The 15,456-nt window shown below is 36.4% G+C and overlaps 1 protein-coding gene and 2 non-coding genes across 3 annotated transcripts; all 3 read left to right on the top strand.

Annotated features, from left to right (window-relative positions):
* Positions 1-844: 844 nt before the first annotated feature.
* Positions 845-8,826, top strand: CENPW (centromere protein W). The gene is made up of 3 exons (XM_030314610.1): positions 845-1,110; positions 6,564-6,677; positions 8,688-8,826. Exons 1-3 carry the CDS (start codon positions 985-987, stop codon positions 8,712-8,714), a joined length of 267 nt encoding a protein of 88 aa, XP_030170470.1. The 5' UTR covers positions 845-984; the 3' UTR covers positions 8,715-8,826.
* A 2,803-nt stretch (positions 8,827-11,629) lies between these two features.
* LOC115515082 lies at positions 11,630-11,738 on the top strand. The gene has a single exon (XR_003969148.1). It is a non-coding gene; the product is annotated as a U6 spliceosomal RNA (small nuclear RNA).
* A 3,228-nt stretch (positions 11,739-14,966) lies between these two features.
* On the top strand, positions 14,967-15,072 carry LOC115515094. Its single transcript, XR_003969160.1, has one exon. It is a non-coding gene; the product is annotated as a U6 spliceosomal RNA (small nuclear RNA).
* The last annotated feature ends 384 nt before the right edge of the window (positions 15,073-15,456 follow it).

Here is a 15,456-nt window from a genome sequence, read left to right on the forward strand (position 1 = left end):
AAAGATAGCGTCATCGATAGAGAGAAGGCCTTGGAAATGGGAGGCCAGATAGTGGAACGATCAACTGTGTGGATACGGAAATCACAATAATTACTACAGGTATAGTATTAGAGGTAATTACAATGAAAATCACAGTGTTCTCAGTGTGGTCCTCAGACTAGCAGTGCCAACATGGCCTGATTAGTTAGAAATGCAAATTCTCAAGTCCCATCCAGATCTATTGAATCAGAACCCCTGAGAGTGGTGCTTCACTGATGCACAATAAAGTTTAGGGACTAGTGTCCTGTAGCACAGAAGATAAAAAAGTTAATTGGGAGAAATAGCAAGGATTTCAATGAGGTAGCACTTAAACTACACCTGAATTTATTGCAAGGTTAAGTGCAGGGGCCTTAAAATGAAAAGGAGCAGCATTTGTAAAGAAAAGCTAGGGTCATAAAAGACCTCAAGTAAGATCAAATGAAATTATGTAAATGTGTAAATTGTTAGGCATTAATATCAGAAAATCATGTCTTGTTAGGAAAGCATTGTTTCTTCAGGAATCCTGATAAAACATCACAAACATTTATTCATCTACTTCTCAGTCCGCTGGTATTAGGTTCAGTAAGTGTAATTGCCTTGGCATACAATCATTTTCCATAATTTCTCAACACTTCTGTGAAACACAGGAGAAATAGTTCTAAAGCGCTGATATTACACAAAAATCGAAGAACGGAAGCCTGGCCCTTTAATGACATCCCTGGGCCCCCGCCAAGGAGGGTGTTTTCTACCCTGGCGCCTCCGGGGGCGGGGCTTGCGCCAAGCCTACGTCACTACTGAGCGCCGGGCGCACTCCTTTGGCGGCGGATTCAAACGTTCGGGCTGGGGTATCGGGCCTGAAGGAGTGTCCCAGCGGCTGGGTGCTTCCTGCTGTCCGTTCGGGTGTGAATATCAGTGCGGTGCCAGGAGGATCTTGGTAGCGAAGGCGGCTAGTGCCTGAGGGAGAGAATGGCGCCCTCGACCACAGTCTCCCAGAGAAAGAAGATAAAACGGAAGGCTCCCCGGGGCTTTCTTAAGCGCGTCTTCAAGCGACAGAAGCCTCACCTTCGTCTAGAGACAAGTGGCGACTTACTGGTGAGATTCTGTCCCTTTTTTGGGTGGGAGTGGGGCAAGGAAAGGTAAAGGAAATAAACCCCAGGTTTTATTTCGCCACCCCAGCTCTTTCAGGCCTCCGTTTAAGGCGTTTCCAGCAATGACTAGGGCAGGTTTGCTCCGGTTTGGCTGGTCAGTTCGTATGACGCTTAGTTGTCCCGGGGCCCGCTGAAATATAAATATCCGGACCTTTTTTACGGGAGGCTATTAGCCACATCATCTTACGAAAACTAACGTTAATTTCTGCTTTTGGCTTTTACATATCACTTTTCCAGAGCACAGTCTGGTACTGCGCTTAAGTGTACTTGAGAAAGGTATGAAAGATACAGTTAAAAAAAAATCTGGAATTCAGGCTGGGTTATATTTATCTCTTGTAAAGGGTATTACTGACATGGCTTTTAAATGTGTACCTCCTTCCTTGCCTTTCTCCCTTACCCCCATTTTTACTTAGTTAACCAAACATATTTCCCTATTTCCTCTACTTTAGCTTACTTATTAAAGAACACTGATCTAAGTTTACTTGTAAGCAGTGTGCTTTCAACTGTGAATTTATTTTCCTAGACAAATAGAGCACCTGTTAGTTGAGTTTTCAAGGCAAACCAGTAAAACTTGTTTATCTTACTCATAATCCTGCAGCATAATGCTCACCATAACCAAAACCACTGTGTAATATTTCTATCTTGAAATAAATTGAGAGTTTTTATGTTGTATGCCTGGAGCATATTGTTTTCTAGCAGAATAAACACTCTTTCCCTAGGTTTAAACCAAAAGAGGCACTTCCTCCCTTTTGTCACGAGCTTTTTGAGTAAAGGAGCCATTGTAAGTGGGCACCTAATTTCCAGGAAGTCAAGGTAAAGAATTGTGGGTAGCCAGGATATATGGCTTGGAGAATGTCTTCAGAATGCGTCATCTATCTGTTCTTAAGCTACCTTGGGTGTTTTCAACTCTTCTCTGTAGCCTTCCCGAATTCACTAACTGTCTTCCCATCTGTTGCCTGCAAGTGCAGCGTTTCTGTATTTGCTAGAGTACTATAGAATTGTCTTCACTTTTCCATTATTTGGTTTCTGAAGCCAAAATAGCTTTTTTTTTTTTTCTTGTGGGAAAAGTAGCCCTTCTGATATCTCCTGCCCTTCTTTTTTATCCCTTTCGAGACCCTGTAAGAAAAGACAATACAGTTGACCCTTGAATGACCCCTTCCACCCCCCCAAAGTTGAAAATCCATGTATAACTTTGACTCTGCAAGAACTTAACTACTAATAGTCTCTTGTTGACCAGAGCCTTACTGGTAACATAAAACAGTTGATTAACACATTTTTTGTATATGTATTACATACTGTATGCTTACAATAAAGTAAGATAGAGAAAAGAAAATGTTAAGAAAGTCATAAGAGAAAATGCATTTACAGTACTGTATTAAAAAAAAAAATCTATGTTTTTCAAGAGTCATCTTATGTATACAATTTTGAATGCCCCTCTCCCCCAATGGCAAAATAGCATAATGAGCTGGATTAAATAAAGTGATCTGAAGAACATTTTTAGGAATTTATTCTGGAGTTTTCATTGGTGCTGGGTTTCTAATTGGAGGGGGAGGAAATGTACCTGCTCCAGAATATCTATGAGATTACAAACTGGAGCAGATTATTTGGCAGAAATTTCTCAAGTAGAGTCCTCCCATATCCCTCCCTGAGCTGCCTGCCTCAAAGTGATCCATGGACAGGTGGGCTCTATTGTGGATTGGGATCCAGGTGCTGTAGGAGACAAGGGAAATGTCAAGCAGTTGCAGTGGTAGAGGAAAGGAGGCTTCTGTTGGCATCTGTTCCTAGGTTGTATGCTTGTCTTTGGCTTGTGTTGGTTCTCCTTCACTGTCTTGTATATGCCATCCATCACCTTGGTTTCTTTGCTTATGGTTTTCTGCTTGCTTTTGACACTTTGTAATCTTATCCAGCAAGTGTCCCCCGTCATCCATAAACTTTTCTACAATTATGGTGGTCAATTTTGATCTGTTTTTTCTGAACTTTGATAGTAGTGATTACAGTTTAGCTATTGAGACTCTGGCACTCTTCTCTAAGTTTCATATGTCAGTTTTGACTCCCAGTGTGGTATGCATCTTCTTGAGAATAAGGAACCATACATATCCTTTTTGTCTCCCGTTATCTTTAAAAGAAAACTAATCCACTTTTTTTTAAAAGAATTTATTTTTAAATAATCTCTACATTCAACGTGGAGCTCAAATTTACAACCCCAAGATCAAGAGTTGCACACTCCACCAACTGAGCACAGCCAGGAGCCTCAAAACCAATCTACTTTGTATATAGGTTTGTCTTTTGTATATAGTATTGTTGTCTTTTGTAAGGTTGTCTTTTGTATATAGTATTTCTTCTACCTGAAGATGTCCTCACTCTACTTGGTAAACTCCCAGTTTCAAAATCTAGTTCAAATGCCAGCCACTTCCTGAGTCCTCCTTAATCTTAGGACCAACTTTATGTTTCTGTATCATCTATGGACACATGTTTGTCTTTAATTTTGTATAGGTTTGGTTCTCTCATTGGATGGGGACTTTGAATTGGGAACTTTTTGTATTCCTACTCTTTGGTATAATACTTTGAGTATTATGAGTATACAACTAGTGTTGGGAATGCATGGTAATTAATGTGGGTTGATTATTATTTATAACATTTTACTCATAAAGTCTTGTGTTATTTCATAGTTCTTCTGCACTGGCTTTTTGTTGTTTTAATTTATGACTTGATTGTATATCCCCATGTCCAGTACTGGTGAGTACATCTATTAATCTGAATAAATTGTTCAGCTTTCTCATGGATTAGTTGTTTTTCAGATTTCTCACTAGTAATGCTGTGCAAATATCTGGATGCTTATGGTTTGTGTAAAATTGAAAAGTGCTATAATGAAGGGAGGAGGAAATCAGGCTGGCCCAGTCTTTTGGCCAATTGACACTGTAAAGGAATGGATATTTCTTTGTAAATTATCTTTCGCTTTATCTTTCAAGCAAACTGACTTTTTTTCCCAAGTAAATTTTTGATAGAATGGTCATTTTGAAGTTTGAGTGCCTTGTGGGATACCTTAAAATTTGTTTTTGTTAGGACCATTTTAATTTAAACCTTAGTGCATTTGAGTGGCACCACTCAGTTAACTGTTTTATGACAGAGGATTAGGTTGCTTTAAAAAAAAATTCTGTGACGTTAAAAAAAAGTAATATTAATTTGTCTCAGTACCTGTGGCTCATGTTTATAAGGCAGGTCTTTCCACATAGGTTAATAGGGTGAACTAAATCTCAAAGCAGTTTGGGAATTTTTGTTTTTTGCCTTTTCATTTTTTCAAAAGTGAAGTATAGTTGATGCACAACATAGTGATTCAACAAGTATGTATGCTCTGCTCACCACAGATGTAGCTACCATCTGTCACCATACAACGCTGTTACAATACATTGACTATATTTCTTGAGCTGTACCTTTTATTCCCATGACTTGTTCATTCCAGTGACTTATTCCAGTGACTTATTCATTCCATAACTGGAAGCCTGTATCTCCTATACTTCTTCACCCATTTTCCAATCCCCCCATTCCCCTTCTCTCTGACACCCATCAGTTCTCCAAAACAGGGTGTGGTTCATTGCAGATTAACTAAAAAAATTTTTTTGCCTAATTTGTGGAGAGATGGACAGATCTAATTGTTGACTACCCTGTGTGTGTGTGTGTGTGTGTGTGTGTGTGTGTGTGTGTGTGTAAATGGCTAAAGATCACTGAGGATACAATGTTGGGGAAATTAGACATAATTCTTCCCCTTATATAGTACATTGAGGAAGACAGGTGAGAAATTGCTGCATAATGTATGTAGTGTGTACAGTTGTGAGAAGTTCAGGGTGCATAACCTTACATATTGGGGGTAGTTGGACTTTTCAGAGAAGTCTACAAACTAGTAGGATGCCGGTAGGCAAGGTTGTATTTGAATACCAAAAGAAGTTCAAAAGACTTACTATAGAACTGTGAGCTGAGAATGGTGAGAGATGAAACTGGAAAAGCCTAGTCAAATGGGGTTAGTATTAAGGAATTTATCCTGGGCATATCTGGAAGCTATTATATCTTTAGAAGTAGGAAATCTAGATTAACAGGAAATTGTGCCGTATTATGGAATGTTTTTGCTGCAGAAGGAAATGGGCTATCATTAGAAGTTTAAAAAAGAACTGAATGACAGGGCATTACGTAAAGAATCAGAATTGGGTGCTTTACCCTAGAGTTCTTGTGAGAATTAAGACAGCACATCAAAAAAAAGTACCAAAGGACTCTCTCTTTCCATAGGTTCTTTATCTCATTAAATTTAAATTCCCAATCTCCTCTATTTTTTCCAAATATCACTAACACATTCTTAAACATCTAAAACCAGCTACTAAAGATTTCTGTATAATATTTAAATTTAAAACACCACATTATCTAGTTATTTAATGTTTAGTGAACTGTGGAGGAGTGGTTGTGTGCAGCACACAAGATAGTAAATATTAGATGAGTATTGTTCTACTGCAAAGAGCATATAATATTATATAAATGACCAATATATTAAAGATATTATCTAGCTGTACCTAAATGATTAATATTTATCTGCTTATGTTATCTATTTTAATGTCTTAAAAAGAGCCTTAAAGATTAGTAGTAGTAGATATGATTATTTTGATATGTTGGATGACAAGTAACTTGACCTTTATATATATACTTTTCAGTAAACTTTTAATATTTCAATTATTAACCTTTTAAAAAAAATGTTTACTTGTTTTTGAGAGAGAGAGGTAGAGAACAAGTAGGGGAGGGGCAGAGAGAGAGGGAGACAGAATCCCAAGCAGGTTCCATGCTGTCAGTGCAGAGCTGGATGTGGGGCTTGAACTCAAGAACCATGAGATCATGAACTAAGCTGAAATAAGAGTTGGACTCTTAACCAATTGAGCTACCCAGGTGCCTCTAACATGTTTTTGAATAGATATTTCAAATTAAATATCTGATTAAAATATCTTAAGCCCTTGGATTATAGCATGAGAGATGATTAGCTTTAAATATAATTGTTGATACCTTTTGATTTTAAATTTTTGGGAAATTCCATTATCAATTCAAATTTATTTGGAACTGGAAGGAAGAATATTTGCTACTTAATAGAGTCCTACATAAACTTTGTAATTATGCTTTACAATAAATGGTATCATCTCTGGCCTTTGGTCAGCCTTATATAGCCTTGTTTCATGTATTGCAATGACTAAGTCTCTTTTGTGTTGAATTTAAGTTGGACTTATATTAAATTGAATTTTGTGTTAGTGAATTAACTTATACTAGTAAATATTACAGCATTAAATTTTGGAATCTTATTTTTAAAAACCATTATTTCAGAGTATCAGTGTTTGAGTTTAAAAGCCCTTTTGAATTTTCTCTTTCAAGGTGCACCTGAATTGTTTACTGTTTGTTCAGCGTTTAGCAGAAGAGTCCAGGATGAGTGCTTTTGAGAATAAGTGTGGAGTCATTAAAAAGGAGCATGTACAGGCTGCAGCAAAGGTAAAATCTGACTTGCTTTACTTGAGCAAGAATTAACTTAAAAAATATCCTCTAGTATATCCCTTCTGTCTGATTTGGATTCCTTATTCAGCTTTGTTGACTGAGTTGATGCTTGGCTTTTTTTTTTTTTTTTTTTTTTTTTTTTTTCGATTATGCTGGCATCCCGGTATAGTTAACAACAGAGTTGGCATGAACCAGGCCCAGAATGCCAACCGGTTATGTCACCACTTCTCCTAGTGGTGTGACACTTGCCTAGGTACATGGCAGCCTAGGCAGCTGCCTACCGCAGAGGGATGTTTGGCTTTTTATGTTAATGGGTTTTCATTATGGAGTTGATTTTCTTTTTCTATATGTTTATATTGTGGATTTCTGATGGAAAGATTCGTGGCCACTACTTTATCATTACTTAGGGGAAGATAAATGTTTGGCTGCTAATCTGTATGATTTAATAGTAGGCTGTATATAGTTGACAGGGTTTATCACCTCGAAATTTATGAGAACTTCATGATCACTTAAAATTTTCCTAATTATTTGTTTTTCTAACTTTGGCATTCAAATGACTTATGAATCAAATCACTAATATAAACAGAGAGGATTGTGTCTTACTGGCATTTCTATACAATGTAAGAGTATGATGCCTAGGGTAGTTTTTTCCCAAATATATCCCAAGATCACTATTTTCATTTGATGTTAGTAGATGCCCCATCATAAAATGCTTTGGGGGTCAGATAAACTTAGATGACATACTATATCTCTTTGAATAGTCACAATATTTTATATAAAGGTTGTTTCTGTAATACTACGCAAGAAATTGACAACCATGATTGACTGGGGGATGATGTGGGAGAAAGACTTATTTTTGACAGTCTACCTCTTGGTAGACTTGTTTAATGTTTTTTTATTTTGAAATTATTATAGACTCACAGATGCAAAAATAATAGAGTTCCCATGTACCTTTTATCCAGTTTCCCCACAGTGTTATCTTTATGTAACTGTATTTATGTAAAGTTATAAAAGCTTATGAGATGCAGCAGTAAAGAAACTTGTTGAACTCTATTTAACTTAGTATTTTAAAGATTTGAGTGTATAATATACTCAGCATTTTGTAAATTTGAGTATGTTGTACTTTCTTTTGTGGTACTAACGTGTAGAACCAGAGAAGTTACTGGCCTGGTATATAAACCTACTTGGTGGCGTCTGTGGAAGCTTAAAAATGTACATGCCCCGATACTTTTTTATGGGCTTTCAATTATCTTATATTCCAATAAGTTTCTAGACTATTAAAGTGAATATAAGTCTTTTTCTACAGGTGAAAAGCAAAGCTTAAGGGCTTGAAGAGTGTATGTGCACATTTAAAATTTATAGTTTGTTTTTATTAATTATAGGTGTACTTACCTATAAGTAGGTAAATTATTTAAAAAAATTTTTGGATATATTTTGGTCTAATACTTCCTGTCTTTTACAGCTAGAGATCTAATTTTATTTTCTCATGGGCTATATATTTTGAAAATTGTATCTAATGAGCTTTTTTAGCATAAGATGACTAGTCTTGGTCTCTAAATTGATATGATTCCAGCTCAAATGTAAGAAATTTGGTGTTACAGTGGATTTGTATTGCTTTATAGTTGTTAAATGCTTGATTTATAATAGGATTTTTGACTTTTGGAACATTCTTTAACTCCCTGGATTACTAAATTGTCTACAAACCTCAAGTTGGGAGCCATTAATCTGGGTACTTTTGGCTTACGTTTGAAGAAATTGACATTCAGAAGTGACTATAAACCTAAATTTTGAGAATTGCATGTTTCACATTTTTTGAGAGAAGTAGACTATTTTAGGGAAGTCTAGGACCATTATAAGGCAAAAAATTCCCTAATCACCTTCTAAATTGTATTTTACAAATTCAGAATCTTGCATATTATACACATAGGATGATTTAACATTTTGTTGAGGAATTCTGTTTTATTTGCCTTGTGTATAATATGAATCTTCATTTTTTCCCCCTCACAGGTAATTCTAAAGAAGAGCAGAGGTTAGAAGTCAAAGAACCATTTTTGAAAATTATATGATGTATTATTTTAGGTGGTAACACATCTTGAAAGCACTTTTTATATATCAGCTAAATTGTATATTAAAATATTGGCTAGTTGTGGACTGTGTGTATTTGTATATTTTTTACTGATATTGGAATATCTCTAACACCTAGGACTGTATAACTTTTTTTTTTTTTTTTTTTGAGGAATCATTTCATTCACTTTAAGTGGCCTCATTTTACTTCCACTTTATTGGTATTGCAAATGTTTAACATAACAAAAATAACATTTTACTATATAAAGTAGTTTGAAGAGATGTGATTTTAGAATTAAATTTATATGGATTTAGATTTTGTTACAATTAACTATCGAATCAGTTTCATTTCTAAAGACAATGTGCAGTGAATCTCAGTACATTTTAACACTGATTTTTAACTTTTTAATGCCTTCATATAAGCAATGCAATTTTTACTTTACACTATTAATGACATTTCTCAACTGAAAATATCAGTGAGGTGTTTTCAAAACCTGTCTCTCTTCCTGAGCCAAAAAAATAACAGAGCAAACTTATTTTCTTTAAGTAGATTTAATAGATAGGTGTTTTATTTCCTCTAAGGAATCTGTTAGAAGTTCTTGTGTATCACCTGATAGTTATTTTTAACTTTTTATTTTGGAATAATTATGGATTGCAATATGAAGTTGCAAAGATAGTACAGAGAGGTCCCCATGTACTCTACATCCAGGTTTTTGCCAATGGTTATATCTTAAATATTGAAGTATGACAATCAAAACCAGGAATTTGATATTAGCATAGTGTGGGTGTGATTCTGTACCATTTTATCATATGTAGATTTGTGTAACTGCTGCTGCAGTCAAGATACAGAAGTTTCATTACCAGAAAGTTCTCCTTCATGCTATCCTTTTTTTTTTCATTTAAAAGTTTTTTTTTAATGTTTAACTTTTTGAGAGACAGAGACAGAGTGCAAGCAGGGGAGGGCCAGAGAGAGAGGGAGACACAGAATCCAAAGCAGGCTCTAGGCTCTGAGCTATCAGCACAGAGCTTGACGCGGGGCTTGAACTCACAAAAGTGAGATCATGACCTGAGCCGCAGTCACAGATGCTCAACCGACTGAACCACCCAGGCACCCCCATGATGTCCTTTTATACTTACGCCTAGCCTTCTATGGACACTCCTCCCCTCTAGTCCCTAAGCCCTGACAGTCACCAATCTCTTCTCTGTTTCTATAATTTGTCATTTTGATGGAATCATACAGGCTATGACTTTTGGGTATTTATTTATTTTTTCACTCAGCATAACTTCCTTGAGATCCATTCAAGTTGCTGCATATATCAGTTCATTTTTGTTACTTAGTCGTATTCTGTAGTATTTATGTACCACAGTTTGTGCAGCTATTCACCCATTGTAAGGCATTTTGATTATTTCCAGGTTTTGGCTATTACAAGTAAAGCTGCTATGAACCAATGTGTACAAGTTTTTATACAGATAGAAGTTTTCATTTCTTTGGGATAAATGCCCAGGAGTGTGATTGCTAGGTTGAATGGTACGTTTGTTTATTTTTTAAAAAAGAAATGGCCAAACTATTTTCCAGAATGGCTGTACCATTTTATATTCTCATCAGTTTATGAGAGGTCCAGTTTCTTCACATTCTCATAAATATTTGTATTGTTATTTTTTATTTTAAGTTGTTTTGATGAGAGTGTGTCTCATGGTTTTTTCCATTTCCCTAATGGCTAATGATATTGCACATATTTTCATATGTTTCTTTCTCATCCATTTTTTTTCTTTGGTAAAATGTTTCTTCATTTCTTTTGGCTACTTTCTACTTGGATTTTTTTTTCAACGTTGAATTCTGAGAGAACTCTTTGTAGGTATGGGTCATTTGTCAGATATGTGGTTTGCAATATTTTCTGTTGCTTTTTACCCTCTTAACAGGGTCTTTTATAGATCAACAGCTTTTTTTTTTTAATGTTTATCCATTTATTTTGAGAGTTTGAACTGGGGAGGGGCAGAGAGAGACGGAGAGAGAGAATCCCAAGCAGGCTCTTTGTGGAATAAACCTAGCAGAGCCCAATACTGGGCTTATTCTCACGGACCTGTGAGATCATGACCTGAGCTGAAATCAAGAGTCAAATTCTTTTTTTTTTTTTTTTTTTTTAAATTTTTTTTTTTCAATGTTTATTTATTTTTGGGACAGAGAGAGACAGAGCATGAACGGGGGAGGGGCAGAGAGAGAGGGAGACACAGAATCGGAAACAGGCTCCAGGCTCTGAGCCATCAGCCGAGAGCCCGACGCGGGGCTCGAACTCACGGACTGCGAGATCGTGACCTGGCTGAAGTCGGACGCCTAACCGACTGCGCCACCCAGGCGCCCCAAGAGTCAAATTCTTAACTGACTGAGCCACCCAGGTGCCCTAACAGTTTTTGATTTTGGTGAATTCCAACTTAATTGGGTTCCCCTCACCCTCTCACCCTCTGCCTTTTCATGGTATTGGTGTAATGTTGAAGGAGTCTTTCCCAAGACCTTGGTCCTAAAGATTTTCTCCTATATTATTATTTTTTTTTACAAGTTTTATAGTTTATGTTTTAATTTCTGATGTATTTTGAGTTAATTTTTGTATGAGGTGTGAGGTTTAGGTCAAGATTTAATTTTTTGTCTGTAGATATTATTTCAGCACCATTATTTTGAAAATACTGTATTTCCTCCATTCTTTTGCAGTTTTGTCACAGATCTGTTGGCCATACTTGTGTGGGCTGGTCCTGAGTTCTCTATTCCATTAATTTGTCTAAGTTGTTCCACCAATAACACATAGTCTTTATTACTGTGGCCATATAATCAGTCTTGAAATCATCTGGAGTGATTGCTCTCACATGACTTTTGGTCAGAATTGTTTTGGCTCATGCTCACTTTGGCTCAGCACACATACTAAAATTGGAACGATACAGAGAAGATTAGCATGGCCACTGCACAGGGGTGACATGCAGATTCATGAAGCTGTCTGTGTTTTTAAATGGCTATCTGAAATAAAGACTTGAATGCTTGTTGAAAACTGGTAAAAAAAATTTTTTTTTTTTTGGCTCTTCTGTTCCTTTGCCTTTCCATATAAATTTTAGAATGATTTCGTTTGTATCTACAAAAAAAAAAAAAAAAAAGTCTTGCCAGAATTTTGATAGGAATTGGATTAAACCTGTGAATCAGTCTGGGGAAGACTTGGCATCTTAACTATGTTAAATGTTCCAACCCATTGATATGGTATGGAAAGTCTCTATGTTTATTTACATCTTTGATTTCTTCATCATTGTCTTGTAGATTTCACTTTTTTATCATTTTCTTTGTGTTTAGAGAACTTCCTTTTGTCATTCTTTTAGGGTAGGTCTCTGGTGACAAATTTTCTTTGAATGTCTTTTTTTTCAATTTTTTAAAATATTTTATTTTTGGGAGAGAGAGAGAGAGAATGAGTGGAAAGGGGCAGAGAGAGAGGGAGACACAGAATCTGAAGCAGGCTCCCGGCTCCAGGCTCTGAGCTGCCAGCACAGAACCCAACACAGGGCTGGAACTCACAAACCAGGAGATCATGACTTGAGCCAAAGTCAGACTCTTAACTGACTGAGCCACCCAGGCACCCCCCTGTTTGAATGTCTTAGGATGTGATTTTCCCATCATTCTTGAAGCATATTTTCACTGGATAGAGAATTCTGGTTTGACTGTTCTTTTGTACTTGAAAAATACTGTATCATTTCCTTTTGGCTTATATACTCTTTGATGAAAAAAATCTGTAATTAATGCTTTGTATCTTTGGCTACTTTTAAGAGTTTTCTTGTCATATTTTAGAAGTTTGATACCATGTGCTTTGGCATGGATGCCTTTGCATATATCCTATCTGGAGGTTACTCTGGGAATGTTTTTCTGCCAAATTTGGGAAATTTTCAGCCATTATGTTTTTGAATACTTTTTAGCCCCATCTTATTTTGTGGGTGTCTAATGACACAAATGTAAGATTTTTTTTTAAGTTCCATAAATTCCTGAGGCCTTTTCTTGGGAAGGGGGGAATGTCTGTTTCTCTGTTCAGATTGGGTAATTTCTATGTTCTGTCTTCAAATTCACTGCTTATTTCTTCTGTTTCCCCATTCTACTGTTGACTCATTGAGGGTTTTTTTTTTGGTTATTAAACTTTATAGTTCTCAAAGTTTCACTTGTTTCTTCTTTATCTTATATATCTTTCCTGAGACTTCATATTTTTTTTTTCATTTAAGTATGTTTGTAATTATTCAAGAATTTTTATGATGGCTGCTTTGAAATTCTTGTTTGATAATTCTAACATCTGTGCCATCTTGGTGTTGACATTTGTTTTCTATCATTCAGTTTGTGATCTGCTGATTCTTGGTATTCTGTGTGTTTTTTTAATTGAAACTTGGACATTTGGGGTATTATGTTACAAGACTGGATCTTATTTAAAACAGGACTTTTTTTGGCACCCTTCTGGTGGATAAAACCTGATACTGCCTTGTTACTGCTGGTGGAAGTAAAAGTCCAGGTTCTTCACTTAGCCACTGTTGATAGCCCATGATGGTGAAGGAAGGAGCTGTCTGTTGTTATTGCTGGGTAGAGGTGGGAGTTTAGGCTCCCCACTGGGTCTTTGCTGATACCATCCTGATTGGGAGGGGGAGAGGTATTTTATTATTGCTATTCACTGTATTCCTCTGGTGGACGGTAGCCGTGTTACCCTTGAGCAGTGATGAAAAGTTCCAACTTTACTAGTCTCTGATACCACCCAATGGGGAAGGGATAGAGTTTTTTTTTGTTTTTTTTTTTCCTACAGCATGAGAATGAAATACCAGACTTCTGGTCTTCGCTGACTGTGAGGGTGTGCTTCCATGTTGAGTGGTAAGGGTCCTGCCTCTCCAGTAGGTTTCTGATACCTCACCAACAAGGAGAGGATGGGGTTCCTTGTTAGTGCTAGTTGTAGATGAAATTTTGGGCTCAAGATGAACTGAAATTACTAGCTTCTCACTTGGTCTTCTCTGACATCACCCTGGTAGCAGGGTTTGGAATGCTACGTTATATTCTGGCAAGAGTAGAAGTCTAGGCTGTCTACTTGACTTGCTGAAGGGAGTGAGAAGTGGAGGCTACAGTTTTTATCTGTTGTATTTGGCTGGAATAGATTGGTTATTGTCTTCAATTTTTGTCTTGCTTGGATACCCCTTTTCTTGTCTTTTGGTTAGAGAGAGTAGCTTTTTAGAGGGCTTTTCAGTTTTCCCTCTTTTGTTTGTGCTTATTGGTATTTTCTGAGTTGCCAGCTTCTCTAATATCCAGTCTAGGGTAGAAATGGGAAAAAGAAAACCCAGTGTACTCATCACTGTATTATTATTATTATTATTTTTGTCCCAAGTTTCTAGCTAGTCTGGTGTTTTCTTTATATTTTTCAGAGTCTCCTTATATATGGATGAGGTGTGTACAGCCATCCTAGTGGCCTAATCCTCTGTGTAATTTAATTTCTTTAGAGAAAAATCCCTTCCACACTTTTCCCCCCCTGTGATAAACTTCGGGGAATGGACTGTCCCACGTACAGATCACCAGTTAAATCATTTTGTTATTGCCCTTAAGTCTCTTCCTCCATTGTACATGGCTGTCTGCACTCAGGAGAGGCCCAAGTTCTGCCTCAGCAGGTCAGCTGCTTCTGCTGCAGCATCTTTTATTGTTACCTGTAACTTCTTAGGCTCTGCCTCAGCACTCTTTGCATCTAGAAGTTTCCTGAACTTTTGAATGTCTGTATCTTATCTCTTCAATTTTGGTTTATACCTTTTTATATTTTCTTATTTTAATGGAGTCTAAGGAGGGAAAGATTGTGTGTGTGTGTGGTCAGTCTTGAACAGAAAGCCTTGTGAATTCTTAGTTCAACATAAATAAAATTTAATAAGTTAATACTTCTAAAGCATTAATGTGCCAAGGTTTCAACATATTATTTGCAATATAAATAACACATTTTAACGTAAAACTATGTTAAATATGAGGATAAATTATAGATCAATATTAGATTTTTCATAAGAATGTATAAAATTGAAAAAACATGCAACTAGAATAATTCATGCTGAAGAGTTCTGTAAATGTATGTAATATCAAAATCTCATTGTCACTTGTCTTTAAGAGCTAGATTAGGGAACTTGGATCCAGGGACAACTAGAACTAATGTATTTGGAGTTAATATTTAAGATTTTTTAAAAATGAGGTTTTCCCTTGTGCTTGCTTTGGCAGCACCTGTATTAAAAATGGAATAATACAGAGAAGATTAGCATGGCCCTACTCAAGGGTGACATGCAAATTCATGAAGCATTCATATTTAAAAAAAATGAGATTTTCTCATCTTTTCTGTTTCTTATATGATGACAGATGAGCATAATATGCAGTTAGGCCCACTACCACTTCCTGAGAAGACTTTCAAATAGTCTGGACTTACTCTTACAGTGTCTATGTTAGGTTTCTATATACAAATTTTCTACCTCACCCCAACTTTTAAGTCATGAAAACTTCTAGGAGAGTGGGCTAAGATTAAACTTCTCCAATTGAAGGGCAAAATAAGATTCTAATCGAGTATTTGGAGAGGCCCGGAGGTTTTTGCTCCATCGTTACAGACCATGATATTGCTAACCTGCAGGAAAATACAAGACCAAAAGAGGTATGTGCTTGTGTGCTGTGCACACAACCTGGGGAGTAGGATGGGATGAAGGG

Source organism: Lynx canadensis, chromosome B2 (assembly GCF_007474595.2).
Source record: "Lynx canadensis isolate LIC74 chromosome B2, mLynCan4.pri.v2, whole genome shotgun sequence".
Taxonomy (NCBI): domain Eukaryota; kingdom Metazoa; phylum Chordata; class Mammalia; order Carnivora; family Felidae; genus Lynx; species Lynx canadensis.

Bases quoted from the DNA above. Each gene is read 5' to 3' on its own strand.
- CENPW (XM_030314610.1), top strand. From the start codon at position 985: ATGGCGCCCTCGACCACAGTCTCCCAGAGAAAGAAGATAAAACGGAAG. The intron at 1,111-6,563 runs GTGAGATTCTGT...TTCTCTTTCAAG, and splicing joins AGACAAGTGGCGACTTACTG to GTGCACCTGAATTGTTTACT. The intron at 6,678-8,687 runs GTAAAATCTGAC...TCCCCCTCACAG, and splicing joins ATGTACAGGCTGCAGCAAAG to GTAATTCTAAAGAAGAGCAG.